This window comes from Thermobia domestica, chromosome 9, assembly GCF_964235325.1.
Source record: "Thermobia domestica chromosome 9, izTheDome1.hap1.1, whole genome shotgun sequence".
Lineage (NCBI taxonomy): Eukaryota > Metazoa > Arthropoda > Insecta > Zygentoma > Lepismatidae > Thermobia > Thermobia domestica.
In genome coordinates, this window is record NC_137462.1 from 30,434,569 (window position 1) to 30,448,736 (window position 14,168).

Consider the following 14,168-nt stretch of genomic DNA (forward strand, 5'->3'; position numbering starts at 1 on the left):
TTTCATTGGTTTCCGTTGTGCGATAAAATGCAAAATTGGCAGTTTTGTGCGAAATTTCTAATAATACGCGAAATAACACGAAATTTTAAAAATGCGTTTCCATTAATTTAAAAACGCCAGTTTTCTGCTGAAGAAATGGTAGAACCTGGCATGAACGGTGCATTTTGGATGATTCGGACGCGGCTATAGAGAACACCGCGTGCGCGTTAGCTATCACCATTGCAGCTGAATGGGGAGGAGCCGTTTTAATTAGCTAACCAATGGCATGGACTGGTGACAAGTTATTTTAAACGTACAACAATGAAGGAGGAAAATGTGGAAACATGTAGCATGCTGATGTCTAATGCTTAAATGTAACTTCTGCTATCTGTTTCCAGAAGACAGCAAAACTTTCGTACTCATAGTAAGTTTAGTTACTGATTTTCCTTCAGGTTGATTAAAAGATATAGTTTCCTATAAGTTAAATTTACGTCAGGTGAAATGTTCAGTATATATATATATATATATATATATACACTTGTTCTTAGATAATTAATGGTTTATTTCTGTAGTGATCTGTGAATAAGAGGAACAATTTTAAATATATCAGGCAATATCTTTTCCACAAGAGCTACAAAATGCGAAATTTTATTTGGAAAATACGACAAAACGCGAAATATGAAAAACGAAACGCGAAATTTTCAAACTTCTAGTGCGAAAAACTCGTCCCATTACACATGTTCATCTCCGGGCCCCTATCCATTACACGTGTTCATCTCACTTGAATTCATTCATAATGTTACTATAAAAACAGCGGTGCTATTTATAGCATTGTTTATGTAAATAAATAAACTGCTAACAACAGTAGGGGGGGGGGGTCCCATTGAAAATTTCTGTATTGATAGATATTTAGACTTATTCCTTAGTTTAATTTAATAGGTATAATCATGTGTCAGTTTAGTTTCTTCAATAGACGAAATATAACTTCTTGAAACTTTGTGTTTCAGGTTACAAGGAGAAGGTAATGACAGAAGAGATGCTTCAGAAGCGAGCTCTGAAATCTCAGAAAAGAAGGCAACTGGCTGAGGAAAAAAGAGAAAAAGATAAGGTTTGTATGCACAAATTGTGTTATTTGTGAGAAAGATATTTAGAATTACAAGATCTTTACAGAAAGTAAGGCAGGAGGTTAAATGCAAGTTCATGTCCTCAACAGCATCTCAAAGCAGGCCTCGTTTAATGCTTACAGAAAATAAGAATAACTGTGTTAAAAACACTCTTAGAAGTTGGTATGTAGTTGTTCGTAAAACTAGTTTTGTCTGTCGTTAACAAGTTTAGGGTTCAAATGCAGCATACATGCGTCTAGAACCTAGACAGCATTAGCGAATCAGAAAATAATTACTTGATATTAACGCGAATATAGGCCTCACTTTTTTCTCGTAAATTTTGCCTTGAAAAATCATGGTGCACCTTATAATCAAGATTTTCCCCTTAGATTGTAAGTCGTTGATTTCAAAATGACATGTACACTTATCTTGTGGGTTGAACTTAATACCATTACAAGTTACTTCAGTTACCGTATTTACGCATTTCTAAGATGCTCTTTTTGTCGTTTTTTTTTTTTTTCCTTCAAAATCAAGGTGCGTCTTGGACTTGAGTTACGCAGATTTAGACCAGATTAGATGGAGTTTTGCCAAATATTGCTAATCCCGTTAGTCACGATTCTGTAAAGGATGTGTATTTTGTGTGTACGAACAGAATGCAGAACTAAAATCGTACCATTTACGCGAAATAAAAACCCTTTAAAATTAGCCCTCAAACCAGTGGCAAATGAAAGAGATGAATCATTCTTGTGAATTTACGACAGCGAAGATTGTTCCTTCCCCTCCCACATACCGTGGCTGGGGTCTTCCTCCGTTTAAAGAGCACAAACAAGTGAGTCACACTCTTGAAGCACGACAGTTGATAACAAAATAAGAAGTTTGAAAAGGCTGCAAATCAGGAAGATGGAGGCACAAATAGGTTTGGAAGGGAGAGTAGTAGCGCGGGTGAGTGAGTCATTGTTTAGAAATTACAGCCTGCTTCCCCGAAGATTTGCAGGTGCAGTTTTAAAGTTAACGCATTCCGGCGTTGTGACCCGTTCGAAAAGATCTGTTCGTTCGTGATATAGCTACCATTTGTTCCTTTGCCATCTCATAGAGAGAACTATTGAGAGATTTCCAGAGTGATACCGGTAGTTTACGGGCTGCACGATGATTGACAAGCGAGTTCATTATTCTGCCTTTTTCAAACAAAAAGTGATACTTTTTGCTGAAATTTCACCATATCATGCAGCTGCAAGGAAATTTGATATGTCCGCATGCAATGTATCAAATCAATGCATTGTAGCTTTAAAATCAATGCGATGTAGGTCTTTTCATTTTCGCCAAGGGCGCGTCTTACATTTGAGGGCGTCTTAGATTCGCGTAAATACGGTACTTTTGTAAATCATCAAAGACTTTAGAAGAAAATAGCAGGAAAACTTACATGTTCCAGGGTGTCTATCAGTCACGAAATATCGTTTTTGTGTATATCGATTTTTTTTTTTTTAAATCTATAGTTGGCTTTCGAGGCTGTCAATTTTTAGGCAAAATCACTTCTATCGGATGCATAATAATGCGGCCTAATTGGCACGAAAATTCGCTCTTGAGATTGTCCTTCAGTTGGCATTATTGAGCAGTAGCGATGCAAATCGCATCGCATCGCCGAAACTACCTACGTTTCTAACCTGTTTATTCAACTGCCGCGAAAAGTTAAGTAAGAGATGTGTGAACAGATAGAACGGTACGTAAATTTGGTTATTGAAGTGTATGCTAGATGGTAAGTACATAAAAAAATATTAGTTTTTAAGGTGTAGTAGTGATAATAAAGGTGATGGTATAGTGAAATGAAATAGTGAAGTTCTTGTATTGTGAAAATACTTAATATTTGTGTTGGCTGTGACATTTTAGTGTATAATTTTTGTAATTTATATGCTAATAAAAGGAAGAATTACTGAAAGTGGGTGAAAGACATGAGTTACTGAATCGAAGAACACGATGAGGTAGCACATTTGTCTATAGAGAAGATATTGTATTTTGCGGTAGTGTGGTGCCTTCTGAAATGTGACAAAGTAAACCTCGTGTAGATTGGTTACAGGATGCATAATAATTGTGCACCTTAGGTTCTTCTGCATTCCCGTTAAAAATGTGTTCTATTAGGTGGATCGAAAATTCAAAGGTAATTGGAAGAGCGATCGAGATGTCCTTTCTTGAAGAAATATGTCAATCAAGTGTTTTCAAAACCCTTCGGACACACAAAATTTTCTACGCTCTACAGAAGTTTTTTAGTGTACGACCTGCTACAAGTGAAACTTTCAGTCCTGCAGTCGGTAGCACTTGAACTAGAACATTATCTAATAGATTTTCAATCGGACAAGTCTCTTTTACCATTCATCTTTGACGAACTGTATTCTGTGGTCCGCAGTATTGGTAACTGCTTCTTGAAAAAGAATGTAATGTCTTCTGTTAAAACAATCTTCTGGATGTTAGATCAGTGGATATTGGCTTTGACGCAACAGCAGCGTGCAAACGAATTCAAGAACTTGGAATGCTTTCTTTCAGAAAAGATCGCAGAAATTTTCTCGTTTCTTTGTTTACATCATTAGTTAATCAAAAAATCACCATTGCGGTAGGTTATGGTGAGGGGATCAATCATGCCTTTCTCCGTATGTGATGACAAATAGTTCTTTGAGAGAATGTCGTATTACTAATGCTTTACAAGAAATGATGTCGAAAAACCATATAACTTACGTCGAACCAGATGAAATTAAGAAAAGTTACTTATGCTGTGTGAAAAACCACATATTCAAGAAGTATGTAAGTCGTTTAACTGGAAGAGAGGCAGGTTAGATGTATTTCGTATGAAAATTTTCAGTGATGATGAAAAACTTGTACTTGAATTTTCTAAACGTATACTTGCAATATTCCATGGAAATAGTGCTGTAGAAAGAGGATTTTCTGCTAACAAAGAGTGTTTAGTGGAGAATATCTCTAAACCTTTGAATTCTCAACGTTCCGTATATTGTGCCGTACTATCCGTTGGAGATTTACATAAGGTATCGGTAACAAAGACTATGATCATGGCTGTGAGAAATGCATCGTTGAAACGAATGGAAGCTTTGAAGCAAAAATGAGGTGAGGAACACGAAACACAAAATCAAGATGGTAGCAAAATACTTGAAAGATTTGAAGGAGAAGAAAAGGAGATTTGTTACAACAGACTAGAGATAGAAAAACCTCAGAAAAGGATAAAACAATATTAGCCAACTTAAAAGAGAGATAGAATCCATCAGTACAGCTGTTTACAATCATTGTGACATTTTTAAAGGATTGCTAAGGATTTGTCAATATATGTACGTACATAATGTGTATTTAGATACGTAATTTTAAGATGATTGGATTTGTGAGAGTTTACTCTTAGTTACTTACCAAACAAAACAGACAATATATAGTGAATATACTTACTGAAAGTAATGTGAGAAGATACAAAGTTTTTATCGCTCGAGGGAACAGCCTTCGAAAGTAGAGATGAATTAAAGATAAGCGCTAAAAGAATATAGGTACTGTTATTAGTTTTTGAATGTTAAGAAATTTTATGGTTTGGTAAAGAAAATGTCACGAGAAACTCACGAAATTTCATTTTGGAATTTGAGTAGACACTCTGTTCGCCAAAATTGCCACCTTCATTGGGTACCGGAATATGTGTCTTTCTTATACAGTATATATAATAAATACAATATATTTGTATATAGTAGCCGTTCTTGAAAAAAAAAAAGAAAAGCAACTTTGTTTCGCAAAACTGCGCCAGGTTGTTTGTGATCAAGCACAATCACTTCCCACCATGTCAGTATCCCAAGCGTCTGGTTCTGCACCCTCGCTAGATGATCCAGAATGCTGTTCAGAGTCTGTTGTTTTGCAAGGAACAGATAGATTATTCCGTTGCATGAATCGCTGAACCCACTTTAAATTCCTTTGGCGAAATATTCCTTTTACGTGCTATTTTGCAGCCTTTATTTTGAATCATTTCAATTGTAAGGGCATTATCCATAGTTTCTACTTTGAACTACAAAGGCAAGCAAGTCTTTTTCCACATCTGGATATTTGCACTTTAATCTTCGAAATGAACACTGACTTTTCAAACTATTTAAGAGTTTCTCTTCACTTGCACACCACAGACTTTTTTTTTTTTTTTTTTTTCGTCAATATCAAATCCTTGTCCAGCGTCTAGCTTTCCGTGTTCCTTTGCATAGCTGATTACTTGAAGTTTAAATTTCGCTGTGTAACTAATACACTCCTTTCTGATCGTCACTCACAAACCAAATGATCAACTTTTCTCGAATAAATCAACTTTGAACTACTGTCGCTTAATCACGTCACAAACTTCCCAATACGCAAAACCTGTCCTGTTAGTGATGAGGGAGATGAAGAAGGGGTGGAGGAGATGCAACTCAAAGTACAGTCTAATTGAACTTTCTCGTAAATTTAGCAGTACAGCCTATATTCGAGATTTAGTTTTTTCTATAATCTCGTGTCAAAGTTTTGGAGCGGCGTATATTTACGCAAATACCATATCATAGAACTCACTTATAACCATCTTACAATACTGTGGAAAAGAACAAACTGTTCCAACGAAAAGCTGGTGAACATTCACATTACGAAGTTCCCTCCATAATGATGGGAAACTATATCACGGTTTCCATCGACCTGGAAAAGCTTGGAAGGTCAGTTTCCTCATAAAATGTCCTAGAAATGACGGGGAATTTCATGGAAAGCTGAAAATACCTGACAAGTCATGGAATTTTAAGTATGAATTTTTACTTCTCAGAATGCATTTGTGCTTTTCCTGGGTGTTAATAGCGGATATTTTATAAAATGAAGTAGCTAGTTTTTCAAAACTACACTCTCTCTACACACACACGTACTGTGTACTTGTACATGCATAGTAGATTAGGGAAACCTGATTGGGAAAAATATATTTGCTTTTTTACATTATATATAGACTTAGAAACTTGTAAATCGTGACCAGGAAGTCAGGGAATTCGTGCTCGCCAAATAAGTGGAAACCCAGTATATGCAGATGTAATAGTTGATTTTATGAACACTATTATAACACTATATACATGTGAAATCGTTATATTCTGCGTTGTATGAAATGAAGAAATAATTTGACCACGTGATCAAACTTCTTAAAACTTCTAGTTTTAGCACTGTTGTATGTAGATAACGTTAAGTGATAATAATAATAATAATAATAATAATAATAATAATAATAATAATAATAATAAAGGAAATAGAATTATTCATGTTCTAAAATGAAGTACTGTTCTTCAAAGTACAAATCTTCAATACTTACAACCGAAAAGAACGAAGCTACAATTCAAATAAAATAACTGAGTAATTAAGTACATCATTTTGATGAGAAGTCGAATTCTTAGTTTATCATCTATGATTGGAGGCAACTTCATAATGTAAAGTATTACAACAAGTTAAGTTGTTTGCTCTTATTCACACTGACGAAGACGACGGTGGTTCGTTGAAACAGTTCGTCGCTGTCTGCAATATTGTAGGATATTTATGGACATGTTCTTTAATAATTTAAATATGCGTCCAATTTTATCTTTGAGCAATAACGCTTTGAATTTGATAAAACATTGATTTAGTACAATGTAGGGTCAAACATATGAGTACCATGATTGTGAAAAGTATTCATGGTTATTTATTTGTTATCACCCATAGGGGCGGTGAAGCTATGAGAAATGGAAGCAGGGCCATGCCGTGGAGGGGGGGCGGGACGACGGCCCCGGGCGCCGAAGTAAGGGGGCGAAAAAATCGGGAGAAAAAGGGGCAAAAGAAAGGAAAAATTACTTGGAATATATGTATGGGAGCGCCGTCGTATGCTCTCGCCCCGGGCGCTGATTTTCCACGGCACGGCCCTGAATCGAAGGCCCTTCTTTAATTTTTAAGTGTTTGAAGATGGTCATGAAAAATATTGACTTGCGAGTATAATATACCTTATTTCTCTCGAATATGACGACAAATAAGCGAGGTTTAAAGATAAAGTACTGTACTTATCAAAGAGTAATTGCAGATCTCTGAGTAATTGCATTCTCGTGTGACACGTGGTATCGGACTGTCACGTGTTGCAGTCATGGGCAGATATTCTGTAAGGCAAATTTCTCTCAAATCGGCGAAGGACACCTGTTTCATATTCCGCCGTTCATTTGCGTTGGAAACGAATTAGATTTTAAACTTTCTGGATTTCACTCTAAAACATTCAGTCACTTTTTTTCCCTACCAAATCTGAATTTTGATCCTACGTTTATAAAGCCATATACAATTGAGACGAATTTTATATAGGCATGGCAAAGAAGAACATGAGACTACCATTAGAGATAGCGCAAATAGCGTTCCTACCGCTAGACTATCAAATAATTTACCGGAAACAATCTACAAAGTAAATGCTCTTGTACTTCTTAATAAGTAAGTAAAATACTCTCAAATTACTCTCCCGGGTTCGATTCCCGGTGGGGCCACACGGTCGAAAAAGTGTAAAAAGCATTTTCAGGCCAGTCATCTTGAATGAGGTTTTCCTGGGTTTTCCTCATTCACACCAGGCAAATGGCCGGCTAGTACCTAAAATATAGGCTCCATTCCGTTTCCCTTCTTCCCCAATCCTTTCTTCCTTCCCTTTCCCCGGATAGTGTGCTCGCCGAGGGACGTTATCCCTCATGTGACGGGCTAACATGGCCATAGATACAGAAAGCCCAGAAATCTAAACCCTAAAATCAAATTATTCTTTATTAAAACTCAGAAAACTAGATTAAATATGGGAGAATGTAATTAATTATACTTACCTCTTTCTGCTTCTTTCTTTAATCTTGTTAAGCTGTTTAGGCAGATTCACCTGTCATGATCAGTAGGTTGAAATCGTTTACTGGAAAATCATCTCATACCACAAAATCAAGGATCATTATGTGCTTTCGTATGTGTAGAATTAACAGAGGATGAGGTAACTAACTCTATGGCCTATGAAACTCGGATGTTCAGTGCCGCGTTCACAAAAACTCTCCATTGGACTTCTGCCCTTAACCAACTGGATCCAGTTTCTACTTTGTATTCCTATTTCTGCAAAATCCATCTTAATATTGTCCTCCCATCTGCGCCTAAGTCTTCCTAATGGTCGTTTTCCGATTGGATTTCCAGTTAAAACTTTGAAAGTGATCCTGCTTTCTTTTATTCTGGCTACATGACCTGCCTACCTAAGCCTCCTAGATTTGATGACCCTAACAGTGTTTGGTAAACGGTTTAAATTATGTAGTTCCTTGTTATTAATTTTCCGCTATTCCCTATTCTTGTTCCTCTTGGGAATAGCGGTTAAGGCACTTGTCGCATCATGGGATGAGTTTGAAGATTCCCTCCTGGTTAAAATCCAGTCCTTGCGTGTTAAGCCACGTTGTCGGGAACAAGTGAAAGTTGCTTGGAGCGAGATCCAGGCTTTAGGGAGGGTGGTTCAAATCTGTTCATGCCGTGCTGGATCGCCCACTGCGTTCGTCGATGACGTTTTCTCGACTAGCCGCAAACTTTCGACACCATTTTGTGACATGCTGACGAGACATTAACAGTATTTCCATAAACCTCTACCAGCTACTGAGGAATTTCAGCTGCGGTTACGTGTTTCGCCCACAGAAATCGAATAACTAAGCGGACTTCTTCGTAAGACCAGTTTTCCAAACGAGTAGCTATTTGTGTTTATCTGCAACTAGCGCCTTAGGTGGCGGGTCGCTGAAACTGCACAGTTGCCAACTCCATGTATTAAAATTACCATACACTCCTCATTTTTCTATAACAGACAAGACTCCAGAAATATCGGCCTTGTAAGCTTAGTTTCTGATCCCCCCTCGTATAAAGATTTTGTATTTCTTGGGCATGTGCACAATATACATGGCGCTCATGGCCAATCTAAAATAATACATTATCTATTTTTTTTTTTTTTTTAATGGCTATGAATGCCATAGGTATTGTGCACATGCCGAAGGTAGACATCTTTATTTTATATATTTATGGATGGGTGAAAATGATAACGGTGTAAGTGTAGGCTATAAATCTTGGTTCCGAGAAAATGAGTTTAAAGTCGGCTAATCTATTAAAGCTTAAGGGTCTTCACTATAGCGAAATTAAACTACCGCTAATTTTAAAGTTCTTCTGTAATATCTTAAGAACAAATAAAAATATTCGAAAAGCAGAAACGTAGTGAACTAGGCAATACGATTTTGCATGTGATACCTTTACCACGATTCACCTATCCTTTTTTGCTATCCCGCTATTTACAGAACCCGCAAAAAATTATATATCTTTCTACAGTTACAAATCGAAAGCAGATAGATGAGTTGTGATAACGGTATCACATGCAAAATCGTATTATCTATTCACTACGTTTTTGCTTTTCGAGTATTTTCATTTGTTTTGAGGATATTACAGAAAAACTCTAAAATTAGCGGTAGTTTAATTTCGCTGTAGTGAAGACCCTTAAGAAAAGCCTGATTATAAAGAAGAATATTCTTTTGTCTAGATCTCTTTACTACATGAACTTTCTTGTGTGCATTTGCCATTTATGAATGTATCTCAATTTTGACTAAAATGTTATTTACACTGGTAAGGTTTACAGCCATTCATATGTTAAAAGTTTTCTTTATTATTATTATTATTATTATTATTATTATTATTATTATTATTATTATTATTATATTTTATTTTAATCATTGCTGGTAGTAGTTTCGTTGTTAAGAAGAGCAGAAACTAGGTTATACCCTTTCAGTTGGTTGTATTATTTGGTGAATAAAGATTTTGGAATCAAGAAATCTGATACGAGGTGTGATCAAAAAGTAAGGTGAATCATTTTATTAGAAACAAGCAATAAGCGTACATGGAATTTGATTTAAAGTACTCCTTCAAAGTACTGTCCTTGGCTGGCAATGCACTTATCCCAATGTTGAATCCATGACTGGAAGCACTTCTGGAAGACTTCTTTTGGAAGGGCGTTCAACTGCTCGGTCGTGGCCCTCTCAATGTTAGGAATGGGACAAAACGTTTCCTTTAAGGACGGTTTTAATTTTAGGGAAGACCCAGGAGTCACATGGTACTAAACCTGGTGAGAAAGGCGGATGTGAACAGTCAGGAACACTTTTCTGGCCAAAAACTCTCGGATCATAAACGGGGCGCGTTTTCGTGTTGAAGAAGGAAGCCATTTGTCCATTCAGTCGGTGGTTACATTGTTTTTCACGGATCCATACGAGATGTTTAGTTCTTCGGAAAGCTCTCAAATAGTCATTTGCCTGTTTGAACAAATCATTTGTGCCACTTTTTGCACATTTTCATCTGTTTTTGAGGTTGAAGGACGTCTCGAACGTTGCTAATTTTCAACCGACTCCTTGCCGCTTTTAAATCGCTCATACCATTCGTAAACAGTCTTCAGTGCCACCGCTTTATCACCATACACGTGATTTTGACATTTCGTAATCTTCTTTGCCACTTTTCTGCAGCTTAGAATAAAACTTAAGACACTCTGAACACATCCTCACTCTTCTGCCTGTGGAAGCCAACTAACATGTCACAACTAGGGATGGCCAGAACCGGTTCCGGAACCGGTTCTTTGGATCTAGGTTTGGAACCGGCTTTTCAGATCCAGGTCTGGAACCGGTTCTTCTGATCCAGGTCTAGAACCGGTTCTTCGGATCCAGATCTGGAACCGGTTCTCAAGATCCGGTTCTGGAACCGAAACTTTGTGACGATCCCTACGCTAAACCCGAGCTGTTGGAAGGCTGTGAACAGTGTGCTAGTTGAAATGGTGGAAGCGACAGGCAGGCCGCTTGTCTCATTTGGCTAAATAAACTGGGTAACTGGCAACCCCAATGGTTAAACAGGCAAACTGGCCAACTCATTTGGCTAAACACCCACTGGTGGACCAAAATAAAAACAAAAAAACACTGGTGGCCTAAAATTTTTTTCTGGGGGCACAAGAGAGTCTGGGCGGGGAGGGCACAAGCGCATGGTCCTCTTTGCAGTGTTTTGAAGGTGAAATTTGTGCCTCCTTTACGGGTCTTTGGGGGCTTACGGATCCAGGTCTGGAACCGGGTTTTCAGATCCAGATCTGGAACCGGTTCCTAAGATCCGGTTCTGGAACCGGGTTTTCGAATCCAGGTCTGGAACCGGTTCCTAAGATCCGGTTCTGGAACCGGGTTTTCGGATCCAGGTCCTGAACCGGTACCAGAACCGGTTCTGAAAACCGGATCTCCGAGAACCGGTTCCGCCGGAACCGGAACTTTATGGCCATCCCTAGTTACAACTCGTTCAAATTCGACACCGACTGTACCAAAAGTTTAGGCTACCAGGCTTACTAGTTGAAATGGATACAAAATCAATAGATGGCACTGTGCAACTACATTCACCGTACTTTTTGATCACACCATGTATGTTTCAACTCAATACTATACCGCCACAAGTGTATACTTGTGTACTTAATTACTACGAAGTAGAAGTTACAACATAATTTTAATCATTGTATATAAGTGGAGCATTATTAACCTATTTAATTCTTCCTACAGAAAAAGACGATGGATAGGTTACTGAAGAAACAAGAATCGAAAGCAGCGAAAGCTACGAAGCCTAAATTACCGCAAAAAAATGTTCCTCGCATCACGTATCGAAATCAGATCAGCAGTATTAGTATATCTCTGCCAGAAGGAGTTGAATTTCCAATGAAACCAACGGAGGCACGGTGAGTTCGTGGGAAAGTTAGTGGACTGAAAGAAGAAAAAAAAAAGTCAATTTTTGTAACATAGGATTTATGCATTTTTAAATTTTCTGAAAAAATGTACAGTGAAATCTGTCTATGTTTGCCACCATCGGCTTCATTGAAAAGTAGCCAACTTAGACAGGTGGCCAACTTACAAACAATAAGTGTGATTGGTATTTTTAAAATAGGATTTCCAGTATTACTTGATTGTAAAATTTTAGTAAACAACGCACGACAGCTACTTTTAAACAATGTATATAGAGTAATCATACCAATATACAGTATTTTCTGTCGATATCTTTCGAAACAGCAAATCAGTTATTAATAACAAACTTATTCATGGGTTTCTTTCTAGACATACTACTTTTATTCTTTTTTTGGCACATATGCACATCCTAATTTTGTAGTTAACTACCTTTTGTTAAGGGGGGCGCGGTGGCTCAGTGGTAGAGCGTTCACCTCCGGTGCTTGGGGTCCTTGGCTCGATCCACCTCGCGCCGTATGGACTTTGTGGTGGACAAACCGTGCTCGTGGGTTTTCTCGGGGTCCTCCCGTTTCCTCTCACTTTCTTCATTCCACCATTTCACTAATCTCTCATCATCACCGTCTCCTTTAGCTTAACCGGCATAACCGTGGGACGGAAAATTTAAAGATTTCATTTCATTTTTACCTTTCGCTAATGAGTTAGAAGAGTTTCCCTCGGAGCAAAAGATGTTTTGAGAAAGTCTTAAGGGAATTCATATCTCAAAACCTTCCGGTCAGTGGTTTAATATTTCCACTTTTAAAAAAATATAACAGGGCATTTCTTGGGTTAATCCATGAATGTATTTGACGTCTGCATTTCTAATGTTGAAAGTCAGAGTGTCTGCATCTTTAGATGTATTTTTTTTAAAAAAAAACTTAACATTTTTTTTTTGATACAAAAGTGAAAAAAAAATCTCTTAATACTTTTATAGTGATGCATGATTCGTAAAAATAGATAATCCAGTGTGCCTTGTTACTATATGAATGTACTTGCTTTTTTTGTTGTTAGTATTTAAAGATGAGACGATTCAGATTTCTTAGTAATCTATGTATGTGGATAATACATTACACGGTGATTGAAATCCACTTACCGTATCTTTTAGATTTGGACTTTGTATTAGTAGATCCTTTTACTCCTTTTTTGTATTAGTAGATCATTTTACTCCTTTTTGTATTAGTAGATCCTTTTACTCCTTTTTTGTATTAGATCATTTTACTCCTTTTTTTGTATTAGTAGATCCTTTTACTCCTTTTTTGTATTAATAGATCCTTGTACTCCTTTTTTGTATTAGTAGATCCTTGTACTCCTTTTTTGTATTAGTAGATCCTTTTACTCCTTTTTTGTATTAGTGGATCATTTTACTCCTTTTTGTATTAGTAGATCCTTTTACTCCTTTTTTTGTATTAGTAGATCATTTTACTCCTTTTTGTATTAGTAGATCCTTTTACTCCTTTTTTGTATTAGTAGATCATTTTACTCCTTTTTGTATTAGTAGATCCTTTTACTCCTTTTTTGTATTAATAGATCATTGTACTCCTTTTTTTGTATTAGTAGATCCTTTTACTCCTTTTTGTATTAGTAGATCCTTGTACTCCTTTTTTGTATTAATAGATCCTTGTACTCCTTTTTTGTATTAGTAGATCCTTTTACTCCTTTTTTGTATTAGTGGATCATTTTACTCCTTTTTTGTATTAGTAGATCCTTTTACTCCTTTTTTGTATTAGTAGATCCTTTTACTCCTTTTTTGTATTAGTAGATCATTTTACTCCTTTTTTGTATTAGATCATTTTACTCCTTTTTGTATTAGTAGATCCTTTTACTCCTTTTTTGTATTAATAGATCATTGTACTCCTTTTTTTGTATTAGTAGATCCTTTTACTCCTTTTTGTATTAGTAGATCCTTGTACTCCTTTTTTGTATTAGTAGATCCTTGTACTCCTTTTTTGTATTAGTAGATCCTTTTACTCCTTTTTTGTATTAGTGGATCATTTTACTCCTTTTTTGTATTAGTAGATCCTTTTACTCCTTTTTTGTATTAATAGATCATTTTACTCCTTTTTTGTATTAGTAGATCCTTTTCGTCAAATGTACGCAAACATATTATTAACAGACAACAAAGAATATAAGGAATTGTAGTCTGTCGTGAAATTAACACCTACGCTTTCGCATAACAACGCGAATGTTGAAAGTGGATTTTCTATTAACAAAGACTTACTAGTGAAAAATTTGCATGAAAAGAAAGTTGTGGCTCAAAGAATGGTGTATGGCTCAGTTTATGTAGAGGGTGGTCCATTAA

At 36.6% G+C, this 14,168-nt stretch overlaps 1 protein-coding gene across 2 annotated transcripts in view; it reads left to right on the forward strand.

Annotated features, from left to right (window-relative positions):
• Positions 1–14,168, forward strand: part of LOC145694521 (INO80 complex subunit B) — a 35,412-nt gene that overhangs the window by 13,848 nt on the left and 7,396 nt on the right. For both annotated transcript variants that reach the window (XM_081770834.1, XM_081770835.1), the window contains exons 5-6: positions 987–1,087; positions 11,657–11,829. In XM_081770834.1, the coding sequence (XP_081626960.1) occupies positions 987–1,087; positions 11,657–11,829 (274 nt within the window). The remainder of the gene's footprint in view (positions 1–986; positions 1,088–11,656; positions 11,830–14,168) is intronic.